Here is a 16,055-nt window from a genome sequence, read left to right on the forward strand (position 1 = left end):
AAACTATTCTAAAGGAATTTTCTATATGAGCAAAATGTATAATCATGGGAAATAACTTTTGCTGTAGTATTTGAGTGCTTTTGTTTTGAATACTCTTCTCTAGGTCTATTTACTGTGAAGTACTCATAAAACAGTAATACTTGGAGTATTTTAACCTGGAGGCTGAGTGAAAGTACTTACTAGAAAATTTTCCAGCCACAGGAAAAGTTCCTGGCAGATCTCAGAAGAAAAAAGGATCTCTCTAAGATTCAAGAAAAATGTAGAGGAACAATTTGGAAGCACGTGTTATAGACACGATGTTAGTTTTATGTAAATAATCAACTCATTAGATAAAAAAATAAAAATCTGATTATTTAGAACATTGTTAGAACAATTCCTTTTCCTTCCCTATCTTTCCAATGACTTTGTAATAGAAATAAATGAGGAAATGAAGCTCTTCATAGGGACTAAATGATGTAAGTCATGTGTTGTAGACAGAAAGACAATTTAAATTAAGTATGTCTGTTTAATTAAAAAACTGTCCCACACTTAGTATGATTTAAACAACCAGGGAGCAGGTATGTATTTTTGGAAATACTTATTTGTGTGTAAGTAAGAGAAAGAGTCAAACCTAATATCAATATAAAACTTTTAAAAATTATTTTGTCTCAGTTCATTGTAAAACATACAAAAATTTATGGCAGGATAAGTAGTACAGTAGAAAGAGTATTTGCCTTTTACATGGCCATCCTAATTTTAGTCTCTGGCACCCAATATTACCCCCTGAGCACCACTAAGAGTTAACTCTGATCACAGAGACAGGAGCAAGCCCTGAGAACCACTTGGTGTGTCTCCAAATAAAATAAAATATACTGATAATTTCTGAAAATGTTAAGTGGATATGCATTGTTTTATTTTTAGCAATAAATACCTCATTCTATGAGAGTTAATTAAAGACAAATTGTATGAGAACATCATCTGAATCTATCATAGTGTTGAAATTATAGACATCAGCCAGGTTTTTTAATTGTTGAAATACTTGATAGCTTCTGTCTCTGGAACAGTACTTACTAAGTCATACTTGGTAATTATTTCCCCTTATTATTTGTCTGCTTCTTTAAAATACTTCATCTCTCTATTTCATCATAAGAGTCTGTCTCTTTTTTTGATATTGATTCCAATATTAAAAATTTTTTATTTTTATCCAGCTTGAGATGTAACTTATATCTATACTGTAAAATGATAATGGATAGAGTATAATGGGGTTGACTTACATATCATATGATGATGACCACAGTAAGTCTACTCACCATCTATTTTTCCCTATATCTATGAAAAAGCAGAGAATATTGTTTACAATTGTAATTAGAAGTTTTAATTTTATATTATATTTTATGTACTTGTATATGTTTTTTTGGATACAATTTCTTATCTCCCCAATGCTTATGTGTCCATACCCAGTCACTACCCCAAAACCAATGTTTCTCAGGGTAGATCATTCCTTTTCCTCCTTCTCCTTATTGTAAATATAACTTTTTTGAACTAAAACTCACAGGTTTCTTTGGATTACTTTTTCAATTCCCTTACGTTGCTTTTCTGTGCCTCACAAATGAGCAAAGTTATTCAATATTTACTTTTCTTATTCTGACTTATTTCACTTACCATTATCCTCTCCCATTTTTCACTGTTGTTGCAAAAGGAAATATTTCTTTTTTTTTTCTTAAACTTGAGTAGTATCCCATTGTGTAGATACATTCAACAGTGCCTTTCTTCAGCCATCTGTTGTTGGGTTGTTTCTATGGATATTGTAAATAAAGTTGCAGTGAACCTACTCATCTCAAAGCACACAAATTCAATGAGTATTCTCATTTTCTTCTTCTTCTTGAAAACTCAACATCAACATTTGGTTGATATTTGTGCTCTGATTCAGAAGCTGGATGAATGCTTTAAGAGGATGTGGTGTGTGTATTTGCACAATAGACTACTGCTTTTCTATATTAAAGAGTGAATATTAACAATATATTAATATTGGATCAAATTTGAGGGAATTGTGCTGAGTAAAATAAAGTAGACAAAATTGCATTATTTGACTTCTGTGGAATATAATTATAGGAAACAAACAAGTAAAATAATACAGACTCATGAAACATAAGAACAAAAAATTGAGCTTTTAGAAGGAAGTAGGGTGTTGGAACTTAGGCAAAAGGAACCATTTTTATGCTGGACAGTAGAAACCAGATTTACATGATTACCACAAAGTAAGGTATCTAGAAATTGAATTATAAAGTTGTATATTTAAAGCAATTGAATTATATGAGCTATTTTTTTCTTCAATTTAAAAATCCACCATGAGACTAAGTAAAATTTTTTTAGGAAGAATGTTTTTTGTAATCTTAAAATTCAGATGGCATATCATAAAAATGAAACTTAAAATTTATAGGATCTAAAGCCTATATTTCGCAAAACCTTCTTATATATTTGTGTTTATGAATAGTAAAGGTATTTTGTTTAAATGCACAGTCTGCCTCTATAAATGGGTGTTTGACTGCAGATAGATAGTAAATCTAATACATTACATTTATCAGCGAGCAAACTACTTCTGGCATAACATTAGTACATGAGTCAATTCATGAACACTTTCTACTCTCCAAGATTTTCTTGAGGGCTAAGTTGACATCTTTATTTCTCAAACTGTAGATCAAGGGGTTCAACATGGGCACAATGATGGTATAAAACACAGAAGAGATTTTCCCTTGGCCCATCGAGTTCACAGAGGATGGCTGCAGGTAGATGACAGTCAAGGACCCAAAGAAAATAGTGACAGCTGCAATGTGGGAGCTGCAGGTGCTGAAGGCTTTGGATCTACCCTCTGTGGAGCGAATGCGGAGGATGCTGGAGAGGATGAAGATGTAGGAGGACAGGATTGTTAAGGAAGGGATCATAATGTTAAATGCACTCATAATTAGTAGTATCAGTTCATTGATGTAAGTGCTGGAACAGGATATTCCAAAGAGAGGAAGAAGATCACAGAAGTAATGGTTGACTACATTGGTCTTACAGAAAGACAGTCTTAACACAAAGCCTGTATGGACCGAAGAGCCAATGATACTCCAGATATAAACTCCCATTGTGAGCAGAAAGCAGACATGGGAAGACATGATGACATTGTAGAGCAAGGGGCTACAGATGGCAACATAGCGGTCATAGGCCATGGCCGCCAACATGTGACACTCTGCTATAGCAAAGATGACAAAGAAGTAGAGTTGTGTCATACATTCAGGGTATGAGATGATGTTCTTCTCGGTCACAAAATTCACCAGCATTTTGGGCGTAATAATGGTGGATTGGCAGAGATCAATGAAGGACAAGCTGCAGAGGAAGTAGTACATGGGGGTTTGCAGATTAGAACTGAGACTTACGAGGATGATCATGCCCAGATTCCCCACCACAGTGACCATGTAGATTGCAAGGAAGAGGAGGAGGAGTGGTAGTTGGAATTCTGGTTGGTCTGTCAGGCCAGTGAGGATGAACTCGGTCACCGTAGAGTCATTTCCAGGGTCCATTGTCTTCTCAACAGAACCTAAGATCATAAATAAAACATGAGTATATGATGGATGGACAAATAAAGGTCTGTGTGAGAGTTGAGAGAAATGTTATTCCTTCTGACTTATTATGGGAAGTCATGCCTCAGCAGAGGATAATGAAAACTAAGGTATCATCACTTAGGTCTCTCCTGCTTCTGCAAAATCATTGCTTCACATTGAGCAATAGGAGAAATTGTGGACACCAAAACCCTGAACTATGATACTTATAAATTTTATAAAATAGTACCTATTTTATAATATTTTAATATATAATAATTTATATTTCATATATTGTATTGTTATTGACATATTAAATAATGCATTATTGTGTTATTAATTATATAATTGTATACATTATTTTAAATTTATAATGGCCTTTTAATTTATATTTTAAAATATTAAAATAATTTTATTAATGCATATTTTGATTATTGGGCCACACTTGGTGGTTCTCAGAGCTTACACAGGCTCTGTGCTCAGGGAACCATTCCTGGCAGTGCTCAGGGGATTGTTTGTGGTGTCAGGAATCAAACTAGGACAACCATCAAGTGTTCTATATGCTATATTATCCCACCCCAATTTGCTTTTTAGAAAATCTGCCATGATGAAAAGCACAATTGCTATTCTGAGGAATCCTCTTTCCTAACATTTCATATATATGTATCTAAAATTGCCCATGAAAATGGCATGTTTTTATTTTACCATAATGGTATTTATTGATGCCTATAATACACATCACATCTATAAATCTGGGATACAAAGTGGGACACATTTGTGGTGTTAGGTCTAAACAAGGGTAGCCACATACAAGGCATCTGTACTCTTTGCACCCTCTGTAATATCTGTGATCCTAGACTTAATTTTTTACACACCAAATTTATTAGAAAATTTTCTTTTCCATATTCTCCTCCAAACTATGAAATCCACTTAATTGGATTTTGGGGTAGCTTTTATAATGAAACCTACCATTTAAAAAGATACTTTATGCACATAGAAACAATTCCTTTTGGGGGTACTTCAGAACTTGCAATGTTCAGGGGGTAGTTCCCAGCTCTATGCTAGTAGGGCAGGGAATATCAGTGTGTGAATTAAACCCACAGCTTCTGAGCTCAAAGCATGCATGGGAATGTTGCACTGGTGAAGGGAGGTATGCTGTTTATAACTGAAACCCAACCACAAACATACTTGTACTTATGGTGCTTAAAGACTTATATTAAAAATAAAAACAATTAAAAAACATGCATGCCAGCCCTTCAATCCACCACCAGGTCTTATATAATTCTTCTAATTCTTATATGCTTGGTACGTTTAAATTCAGTAACTTAGCCAATATTTAATTTTGTTTTCTAATTTTTACTCACTTTGTATTAAGACTTTAAAATCAGTACAGAGCTTGAAATTGCACCTTCCTCAATACGTGTAAATAAAATGATTAAAAGTCAGTTTTAAATTCATATAGACTCACTAGCAGCAAATAAAACCATCACACATGTGAGTTAAAAAAAGACTGGAAGGGCAAGAGCAATAGTACAACAGTAGGGTGTTTGCCTTCCATGTAGCTGACCCAGGACAGACGTGGGTTCGATCCCCAAGCCAGGAGCGATTTCTGAGAGCATAGCCAGGAGTAGCTCCTGAGCATCAACGGTGTGGCCCAAAAACTGAAAGGAAAAAAAAAGACTAGAGGGAGTGCAGGGATGGGTGGTGGAAAGACTCAGCTAGACCATTTAGGACTATGATTCAGGCTGATCCCTCCTGGCCTCTGGAAGTTTATTTCTGTGCACTTGGCATCTGTTTCTCTAAAGGAATGCTGAGAAGAGTTCCTAGCACTAACCTTGCAGAAATCCTTGGTGCTGAGAGATTAGAGCCTAATGGTCTTCATGGTGATAGTGTCACTGGTCCTGATCTCTGTAAAGTGGGTGCCCTCTGCCTAAGTTGGTTTAAATGACATGATGGTTCTATATCTGGGTGCTGGTGTTAGGAGACTTCGAAGGAAGGAATCATGATAATGACCTCCCTCTAGAATCTCATCCCACAAGTATCCACTCTTGGGGAAAGAAACAATTAGAATTTCTCTTTTACCTATTGATTCTCCAGGGTTTAATGTCATCACATATGTGTTATCCATAATTGCTGCTGAGGACAAAACTACAAACTGGAAACAGATATAATTTATACTGTTACGGCTATATCTTTTGCTGAATATTTTCTTATACAGTGACAAAACCCCCTCCCCCATGTTTTTTATCTTCTCTTTGTGAATTGCTCGATATGGAATTTGGTGTAAAAGAATCCCTCAGTTTAATGCTTATGTTTGAACCAAGTCATGGGTATTGTTGGACGTGTTCTTACGCCCCCATATACTCTGATAACGCCATGTGGCTTTATTTTTTGTTTGCTAAGGCACACTAAAACGGAAAAATACTATACATACCAATAAGTTCTTATCTAATAGAGATGGGAACACACAAATCTTGTAGTGCAATGGGACCTTACACCCTGAACATTGACATAAAGACCTGGCACAGGCCTCAGAAGAATGGGCATTCTCCATTTATCCCTGATCTAGAGAAGACATGTACAAAACATCCAAGGTTGTCTATAACATCACCTGGAGGCATTCCTCTACCAGGGAAGACCCTACAGCTGCTCTGACATCGATCTACTCAAAAGAGACTTCCCTTAACACTGAGAAGACTTAACAACAACAATGACCTGCTTACTGGACAGGGCTTGCTGTATTGTCCCTTAATATTGAGGTGAAACTAGAGGATACTCCACACCAGCCTGACTTCAATGTAGGATGTGCAGATTCCAGGATCTTTAATACAGAAACCTGATGCCAACAATAGGACTGCATGAAAAATAAAACTATATTGGCACTACAGACAATGACTTGGATTGAATAAATTAGTTTGCCTGGATCCTAGAGTTGGTCTTATGCCAGGAAACTTCAGGGGTAGTGGTCTCCTTGTATTTAGACCAAGGCTATTCCTTTCTATGACTCCCATATTTTGGTGGGCCTATGCAAACAATATTTGCCACTCTAACACCGTTTTTACTGTGTCCTTTTGACTAACCCTTAAAAAAAACCTCTTAAACTTTTGATGTTAACTTAAACTAATATGTATGTGCATGAATATATAAAAATACTATGCCTTCAAAGTTAAGGAGTCACATAAATCTCATGGCTTTAGGTTGCTTTGTGTACTGCTAAGAAATGTTATAATGTCCTACAATCTGGGGACTTGTGGACAAAGTAATTGTACATAGGTTCTGCCTTATTCTTCTTAATGATTTTTTTGACTGTAAGTTCAATATTTAGGCATCAGCAAGGGGATTTCTTCTGAGAACTCTTTTATGGGCGATTGTTCTTTCACTGTAACTTTACCTTGTCCTCTTTGCATCATTGTTCTCATAATTAAAAATAAAAAAAAATTAAAAGAAAAAAATTTACACTGTTAGAGTTCCAGTGGGTTTTAGGCCAAGATGTTCAAAAGTTTAAGAAAATTTTAAAATGCAGATGATAGGGCTATTTTTTTTGTTTGTTTTTGAGCCACATCCAGTGACACACACTTGTTACTCCAGGATCTGCTCTCAGAAATCAGTCCTGGAAGGTTTGGGGAACCACGTGGTATGCTAGGGATCAAACCTAGGTCAGCCACATGAAAGACAAATGTGCCTGTTGTGCTAACATATCTTTCAAAGATATGCTCACATTAAATATAAAAAAGGGTGGGGTAACACAAACCCTGCTACTACAGCACTTTTTCTGGTTTTGTTTTATTTTTTATTTTATTTTTTTTATTACTTTCCTTCTCTTTTTTCTCCCACTTTTTTCTTTCCTTTCCACTTTTGTGGATATTAGTCGGTGATTATTTTTTTAGTAGTTGATACCAATTTTTTTCTCCTCTTTTTCTTAACCTTTTTATCTCCAACAGAATAGCATAATTTGAATCATTCAGCCTCATAAATTGAGGGGGGAAAAGAATGATACTAGGACCTGTCATATGAATATGTAGTGTAAATAAAAAATGACCAGACTGGAACACCAAACAGAATAGATACCCAACCTATAACAAACTGTAAGGCGGAGACCATTCACACTAGGATTCTGGGGGGTAAAGAAGGGAGATGTGGGAGACATACTGGGAACAAGAGTGGAGGGAGGACAACATTGGTGGTGGGAATGCCCTTCATTCATTGTCACTATGTATCATAAATTATTCTGTGTAATGAACTTGAGTCACAATAAAAAAAATTAAAAACAAAAAAAAATGAAATATCTGAGGAACAATATAGTAACATGTATTATAGATCCCATGTTAGTTTTGTGTAAATGGCCACAATATTTTGTCATTTTATTTTAATTAAAATAATTTTATTTATTTGTACCAAGATTTATCATTGTATTCAAAATACTAAGTCTTTAATTATCTGAGATGTGAATTGCAATACAGCTTATAATTAAGATTACCTTTTTCAAAGTTTGAGATATAATAGGAAAAATTGAAGTTCAACATTGCTTATGGTAAAGATGTATGGTGATGAGTTGATTCACTTAAATATCACAAACCAATGACCATATCAGTTTGTCAGTGGATACCACCATCGCCAACATGTTTGCATATTGTCATATTGTTACTATTTTTGTGGCAGAAATATAGGAAATTTACTTTCTTAGAAACTTAAAGGGTACTATGTAATGAACTATAGCCACCAAACTCATTAGAACTCTTTCATCTTACAACTGTCATGGTCAAACATAACACTATCCTGCGTGAGGGTCTGATAACCACCAATTTCATGAGCTTTTTTCTTTTTGAGAGTCTTTAACACTCTACAGATAAAGTAGTATTTTATATATGTCTTTCTCTGAGTTTACAGATTCAGTCTCATGCACTCCATCCATGTTGTCAAAAATGCCAGGGATTTCTTCCTTCCAGGAACCAGATAAAATGGCTTGGATATATATTGTACATTTTAGGCTGCTTCAACATCTTGGTTCATTAGATGAATTCTAAAATGCTTCAAGTTACTGCTAGATGTGAGGCTTAAATTTTTTATTCCTATTTTTAAATTTCTATTACTAGACCATAACTGAGGATAAAAATTACATAAATATCATGGAATATGCTGCACACCAGTAGTTCTCAAGCATTGGAAAAATAAATATGACTCTATTCAAGATATATTGGCTATTCTCTAAAAGTTGACAAATTTGATAGAGAAAATAAGAACACTCAGACTCTGATAATCTCAGTCTTCAATATATGTCCTTACCTCATAGTCTGAGATAAGAATTGCAATCACAATTCCACTTATGTTGAATTAGTTTACTTAATCTCCATTTCTCCGACACCCAATTCACAGTTTCCGATGTTCTATTTAAGTAAAGGAGTATTTGTTCCTAATTAAGATTCATGCAAATTGGGTTAAAACTGTTTGACACATAAATGTGTTTACTCTTTAGAATCTCAGAGATGGAGATAATTACATTGTGTCGGACAAATATAAAGCTATCTTGAAACAAATATTCTAAAACATAGATTTGGCCCACCAGCTCTGAATCCATAGACCTATTCAGTTTTTTTCACATCCCATTATGTTCATTCCAGATTTACTTATTAGGCATCATTAAATATCCTGGATATCTAGTTTTATCTGTAAGAAGTGACTATTTTTGTGACATTTGAGTTCATTGTGTGGTATATTGTTGTCTTAGTAACTGTTGCTAAATAAAAAGATAGAGAAAGGCTAGAATAATAGGGCAATAAGATTATCCTCAATTTCTTATTCTTTTCTAAGTATTTTTTCATACATAATCACTTTAACATAGGTCATAATATAGTCATCGGTTATAACTCATAACATACTTTAACATAGGAAATTGCAATTTGGGAGGTTTTATAAAAAGATTTAACATAAAATTTCAAAAACTATTGCACTGTTGAAGGGAGGTGTTTTGTTTATGACTAAAACCCAACTACAATCATGCTTGTATTCATGGTGCTTAAATAAAGATTTTATAAAAAATACAATGGAAAGAAAAAAATAAACAACAATAGTAAGCCAAAGCTTCTTAAATCACACACTACATAACCAAGGTCTGTTTGGGACCTGACATCATTCTTTCATAATTGTTTTCTACAGTTCAGAATTTTCCACAGGGCTAGTTTGACATCTTTATTCCGCAGACTATGGATTAGAGGGTTTAGCATGGGCACGACTGTGGTGTAAAACACAGAGGACACTTTGCCTTGGTCCATGGAGCTCACAGATGGTGGCTGCAGATACATGAAGGCTGCAGAACCATAGAAGATCATGACGGCCATCATGTGGGAGCTGCAAGTGCTGAAGGCTTTGACCCTGCCCTCTTTGGAGCGAATGCGAAGGATGCTGGCAATGATGAAGACATAGGAGGCCAGGATGGTTAGCGCAGGTGTCAGGATGTTAAATGCACTCAGGAAGAGAACCAATAATTCATTGATGTGGATGCTGGAACAGGAGAGTTCTAAGAGTGGAAAGAGATCACAGAAAAAGTGGTTGACCACATTGGTCTTGCAGAAAGAGAGTCTTATCATGAAGCCTGTATGAATTGAAGATCCAAAGATACCCAAAATATAAACTCCCATTGAGAGCAGAAAGCAGACATGAGGAGACATGATGACATTGTAAAGCAAAGGGCTACAGATGGCCACATAGCGGTCATATGCCATGGCTGCCAGCATGTGACACTCAGCAATAGCAAAAACAAGAAAACAGTAGAGCTGTGTCATGCACTCCGGGTAGGAGATGATGTTCTTCTCAGCCACAAAGTTCACCAGCATTTTGGGGGTAATTACAGTGGAATGACAGAGATCAATGAGGGACAAGCAACCAAGAAAGTAGTACATGGGTGTGTGCAGGTGAGAACTGAGCCCGATGAGCACGATCATGCCCAGGTTCCCCACCACGGTGACCACATAGACTCCAAGGAAGAGAAAGAGGAGTGGTAGTTGGAGTTCAGGACGTACTGTAAGTCCAGTGAGGATGAACTCGGTCACTGTGGAATCATTTCCAGATTCCATTTTCCTTTAAACAGTTCTAAGGCTTAAAAAAGAAAAACTTGAGTGTATGTATATAATAATTTTGTAGAAATTATTTATTCTTTGTCAGAAGAAACCCATGATCAAGACTCTTGAGTCTGTCCTCTTCCACTCACAGTGACTCTGGCTCAACAAGAAGTCTCTAAGGTCCCTATAATTAAAATACTCCTTAACTTTTTCTCAGTGGAGGTTCTCCAACACAGTGTTCCAGAAGCCTGAGGGCCCACCAAATGTTCTCATCCAAATGAACCAGCTGTTCAACGCAATAACCCAAAGATGCAATGTTGCTTGGGTTCTTGCATTTTGGAGACTTTCAACACACCCCAGCAGTGCTGAGGATCTTTAGAGATACACTCAGTGATATTCAGGAGACTCAAGGGCTATAACCAGTGATGCTTGGGGGACCAGATGGATCTAGGACTCAAACCTGGTCAGACACTTTATTATTTTTTTTGCAGGTATTATAAGCACGGTTCTATCTCCTAGTCCCCTCAGCTTTTTAAGAAAAAGGACTACATTTTTGTTTTTGTTTGGGGGCCACATATGGTGGTGCTCAGAAATTACTCCTGGCTCTGAGCTCAGAAATAACTTCTGGTGGGGCACAGGGAGACCCATTTGGATCTCAGGAATTGAACCTGTATCTGCTGCATGCAAGGCAAGTGCCCTACCTACTGTAATATGGTTCCAGTTCAGAAAAATACTAATGTTTTTATTTTTAGGTCTATTGCAATGATCAGTAGTACAACTGTTAGTTTTGAGAATGTTTCTTTGTAAATATATTCTATATATGTGTGTTTATATTAAGCACAGGAAGTAACATATTTATTAACTCTAAAAATTAATAGCACTACCCAATTACCAGAGCAGGTACAACTATGACAAGAAAGGGTTTGAATGGAGACTGAGTTTAATAGGGGAATAGGCAGAGTAGAGAATTCAGGGTCTTTACAGCCCATCCCTCGGAAGGAGAGAGAGAGAGTGAGAGAGAAAAAGAGAGAAAGTGAGAGAGAGAAAGTGAGAGAGGAAGAGAGAAAAAGTGAGAGAGGGAGAGAGAAAGGGAGAGAGAGGGGGAGAGAGAAAGGGAGAGAGGAAGAAGGAGGGAGGGAGAGAGAGAAAGCTGGTATTGGGATCAGGGCAAGTATTCAATCAGGGAGAAGACGAGGGAAGGGGGAAAGCAGAAGCTAAGTAGCAGAAACAGCTAGTCCAGCAGTCCAGTCAACTGTTTTTCCAGTGAAGCTATCTGGAAAATGCAGCCTATCTGGGAGAAACAGCCACTACTTCTGCTCCCCTCCCCCAAAGGCTGGCTCTAAGTGATAAATACCAGGGGGTCTTTTCCAATTGATTTCTTAGCCCTCTTTTAAAAGGCAGACCTCTTTTATGAAAATGTAACCCAAGACACACTTTCTGTCACTAATGTCCATAGAATTTGTAAGTATGGGAAACTTGGTTTTACTGGTCTGTGCTATTTTTCTTACTAGACTCCAAGCTCTAGCTCAGGAGCTGGGCAACTTCAACCACTCTCTACCTAAAATTTTGTTGGCTTACACATACCAAATTTCTTCATCCAAGCCTCCTGCCAGTGCTATCACTCATCTGTGGTTGATAGAGGAACAAAACAAGGGAATAGACAACATGAATAAGAAAAAACCCTTAGTATTTAATTGCAAAATTAATACCAAGAAGTGTGAGATGGTAGAATTGGGAAAAGGACAAGATGGACTAGTGGCAGTACATGGACAAAGATGGAGGTTCTGTGACACTTGAGCAGTGGGGAAGGTAACTTTGTCCATTATAAACCCTAGAAGTAAACATGATAAACAGCTTATCTAAGCTTAAAACAGATGTCTATATTTCTTAAGGGGACAGAGAGATAGCAAAGTGGTAGGGCATTTGCGTTGTCTGCAGCTTATTCAGGATTGATGGTGGTTTGAGTCCCCACATCCTATATGGTCCCCTGTGCCTGCCAGGAGCAATTTTTAAGCACAAAGCCAAGAGTAAGCCCCGAGCACCACTGGCTGTGACCCAAAAACCAACACACACACACACACACACACGCCACACACACACTAAACAAAAAACAAAAACTAGTTAACATTTACCAAAAAAATGAGTCATATATGGAAGTGGAAATTTATAATATCAAACAATAGTTGAAGTCATGCTCTTGACTGCGTATGTTACTTTATGTGATATGAACATTCTAAATAATTTTACAACATCAAAGAATCTGCCATTTGAAGTATGGCTGAGAAACATTTTTATTTTGCCACAAAAATAACTGAAGCCATCTCATAACAATTATCACAATATCCACCATATTGTTTTATTTAGGATATTGAAGACCAATTGTATATGTTGTGAGAGTAGAAAAAAATTCACTGTGTGAAACTATGAGGAGAAATTTTGGCTTTGTGGCAAAGATGAACATTCCATTATCAGGCTTGGTCTTATCTTCATATGAGCAGTGTCTGATCAACTTGAGTCTTAGCAGATATTATGTAAGTGTGCAGACAGCCACAGGCTGGGTGAGCAGAATCCATTTTACAACTGTATACACCCACTAATTTCTGATGTTCAGAAGAAGTAGATTGATATCTTAACTTGGCACCTTTTTTGGTGTGTAATCTGGGATAATTATATACACTCACCATCTGAAAACTGAAAATAAGTGTAGTCATCTCACTATCATGTGAAAATCAAGCTAAATGAGATCTAAAGGTACAAGTATGGCTTACTTGACTCTTGGTTATAAACAGTAAGTACCAATGTTAATTTTTATATTGATTTTTAATAACTGCCTTTTATTGGGTCACACTTTTTATTCCTGTAAAGATAACTGGAGTCTGCTATTTCTGAATACATTTTTTTGTTTTTTCTACATCAGTTCATGAATGATGCAGTAATTTGGAGTTTGCTTCTGTTCTTTATTTTAGTTTATATTAATTGCCTAACATTACCAAAATCTTTCATAATCTACTAGAAAGTTTAAAGTGGCATTTCTTTGCTATTAACGGATTTATATCAATATGTGTTTTGTTTTTTTTTAACTCTTGGGGCTGAAGCAATAGCACAATGGTAGGGCATTTGTCTTGCATGTGGCTGACCCAGGATGGACTGTGGTTTGATCTCTTAGAGTCCCATATGGACCCCCAAGCCAGGAGTGATTTCTGAGTGTATAGCCAGGAGTAACCCTGGGCGTCACCAGGTGTGGCCCCAAAATAAAATAATAATAATAATAATAATAAACTCTTGACAGTTATGAATTAACATAGATTTGGAAAAAATTAATAAAGCGCTCATTTCTGAGTTTAAATGAGAAAAGAAAGAGGTTTCTCTCATAATTCTGTTCAGCTAGGACAGAGAGAGGATGGAGAGCCTTTACTCATCTAGAGTGTGGTGGTGAGAGTGAAGAGAGTGGGGAACAAGCCAGAACCCATATTTATGTCTCTGCATGCCCTGGAGGGAAATGGGGTGGGAAAACTCAACCAGAAAATTCAGGACCATTATTCAGGATGATCTCTTCTAGCCCCTATAAACTCACATCTGTGCAGTTGGCATGTGTTTCTCTAAAGGAAAAGTCACTTTCTTGATGCTGAGGGGAGTTCCTAGCACTAACCTTGCAGAAATCCTTGGTGCTGAAGGCTCAGAGTCAAATGGTCTTCATGGTGATAGTGTCACTGGTCCTGATTTCTGTGAAGTGGGTGCCTTCTGAATAGAGCAGTTTAAAGGACATAATGATTTTTATATCTGGATGCTGGTTTTAGGATCCCGAGAAGGAATGAATCATAATAAGGATCTCCCTTTAGAATCTCATTCCACTCTTGGGGAAAGAAACAATTAGAATGTTCCCTTTCCCCACTTGATTCTCCAGGGTTTAGCGAAGTCCCGTAAGTATGATCCATGATTACTGCTAGATGATAGATTTAGAAACCAGGATCTGATAGAATATTTTTATTTTAGAAAGACGTAGATTCTTGGATCTGAGTTCATGGAGACATACTCTACATGAGTTAAATCTACAGCACATCATGATTTGATTTACATCTATTATGAAATTATCATCATAATAAGTTTAGTTAACATCCATATGCTCATAATTATAAAAAATAAAAATGTTATTTTGGGATGAGTCCTCTATGCACGTACACACATTATATATATTCCCATAGCAGCTGTCAAATATAGCAAACTGCAGCATTAAAAATAGTCTTAGTGTACATCATATACCTGCTATAGGAATTAGTATCTTTTTGATCACTTTTATTCAAATCGACCTTAAGGAACTGCAAATTTTGACCTCTTTTTCTTGTGTCAAAATTCCACATACACATAAAGTCAATACATTTCTTACTCTGCCTGACATTTAACTTTACTTAATTCCCTACAGATTCCCATCAGTATCACAATCAGAATTTTTATGTCTCTTGTGGCTGATAATTCTCCATTTCATATGATTATCTGCCTCCGTCCTACCTCTGGGTTCTCCATGACTGTGCAAGATGACTCTCCACCTTGACTATGGTGCAAGATGCCACATTGAGCAAAGGTGAGCAGAGAGCTCTTATGAGTGATTTTCACTTCCTTTGTATTAATATCCCGAAATGAAATTGCTGGATCATATTATAGCTGTTATTACTTTTTTGAGGAACAGACATGGCATATTTCATAGCAGGCATATCATTATATCCACCTGCCAAAGGGCACTCTTTTTTGCACATTCTCACCAGTATCTTAATATTTTACTACTATTTTATTAAACAATTCTAGTATTTTGGTAGCCTGTATTCCATAACTGTTCATTATATTTAGGAATACTAAACACACTTTATATCTTTCTCAACATGTTTTAACAAACATTTAGTCATTATTCATATTGACTGGAATGTCATTAAAAATATGGCTGCTTAACGGCTAGAACCACAAAGAAAAACTTCATCATAAGCTCCAGTCCTTGAGCTGCACAGGCACCAAGATCTTTAGATACAGAGATCTGATTTTTACCATCCAAGACAAAGCAGAAGTCTTCCATACACACAAAAGCACCGAGGGGAGAGTAAACGATCATGCAAGGAGTCTATAGTTAATCCCATGACAATATACTTCAGGAGTGGAGAAACCCTGTATCTCCTAGGCCAAGGGAATTCCCTGTATAATATCCCCAATAGTTACTGTGCCTATGCGGGGTGGAGGGGGGGGGAAGCACAGAATAATCATTTTCCACATATTTATTTATTGATTGATCGATTCTTTTTGACCTCTTTATTTTGGTGTAGATATTGAAGTTGATGTTTCCAATTTTATTTTATTTTATTTTATCTTACCTTATCTTTCTCTTTCTTTTTGCACTCTGGCATGATTTGATTTAAGAACCAGACTGTTTTGTGGTACTTGTCTTTATTTCTGTAGT

The 16,055-nt window shown here is 36.4% G+C and overlaps 3 protein-coding genes across 3 annotated transcripts in view; 1 reads left to right on the forward strand and 2 right to left on the reverse strand.

Moving 5' to 3' along the window:
• LOC126015454 (NADH dehydrogenase [ubiquinone] 1 alpha subcomplex subunit 6) overlaps positions 1-16,055 on the forward strand; it is a 566,806-nt gene that overhangs the window by 294,998 nt on the left and 255,753 nt on the right. The gene's annotated exons all lie outside the window — the stretch shown is intronic.
• Positions 2,607-3,542, reverse strand: LOC126015424 (putative olfactory receptor 8G3). Its single transcript, XM_049777948.1, has one exon. The coding sequence runs from the start codon at positions 3,540-3,542 to the stop codon at positions 2,607-2,609; it is 936 nt and encodes a 311-aa protein (XP_049633905.1).
• On the reverse strand, positions 9,695-10,654 carry LOC126015457 (putative olfactory receptor 8G2). Its single transcript, XM_049777983.1, has one exon. The coding sequence runs from the start codon at positions 10,628-10,630 to the stop codon at positions 9,695-9,697; it is 936 nt and encodes a 311-aa protein (XP_049633940.1). The 5' UTR covers positions 10,631-10,654.

This window comes from Suncus etruscus, chromosome 8 (assembly GCF_024139225.1).
Source record: "Suncus etruscus isolate mSunEtr1 chromosome 8, mSunEtr1.pri.cur, whole genome shotgun sequence".
Lineage (NCBI taxonomy): Eukaryota > Metazoa > Chordata > Mammalia > Eulipotyphla > Soricidae > Suncus > Suncus etruscus.

Coding starts and splice junctions, on each gene's coding strand:
- LOC126015424 (XM_049777948.1), bottom strand. CDS start 3,542: ATGGACCCTGGAAATGACTCTACGGTGACCGAGTTCATCCTCACTGGC.
- LOC126015457 (XM_049777983.1), bottom strand. CDS start 10,630: ATGGAATCTGGAAATGATTCCACAGTGACCGAGTTCATCCTCACTGGA.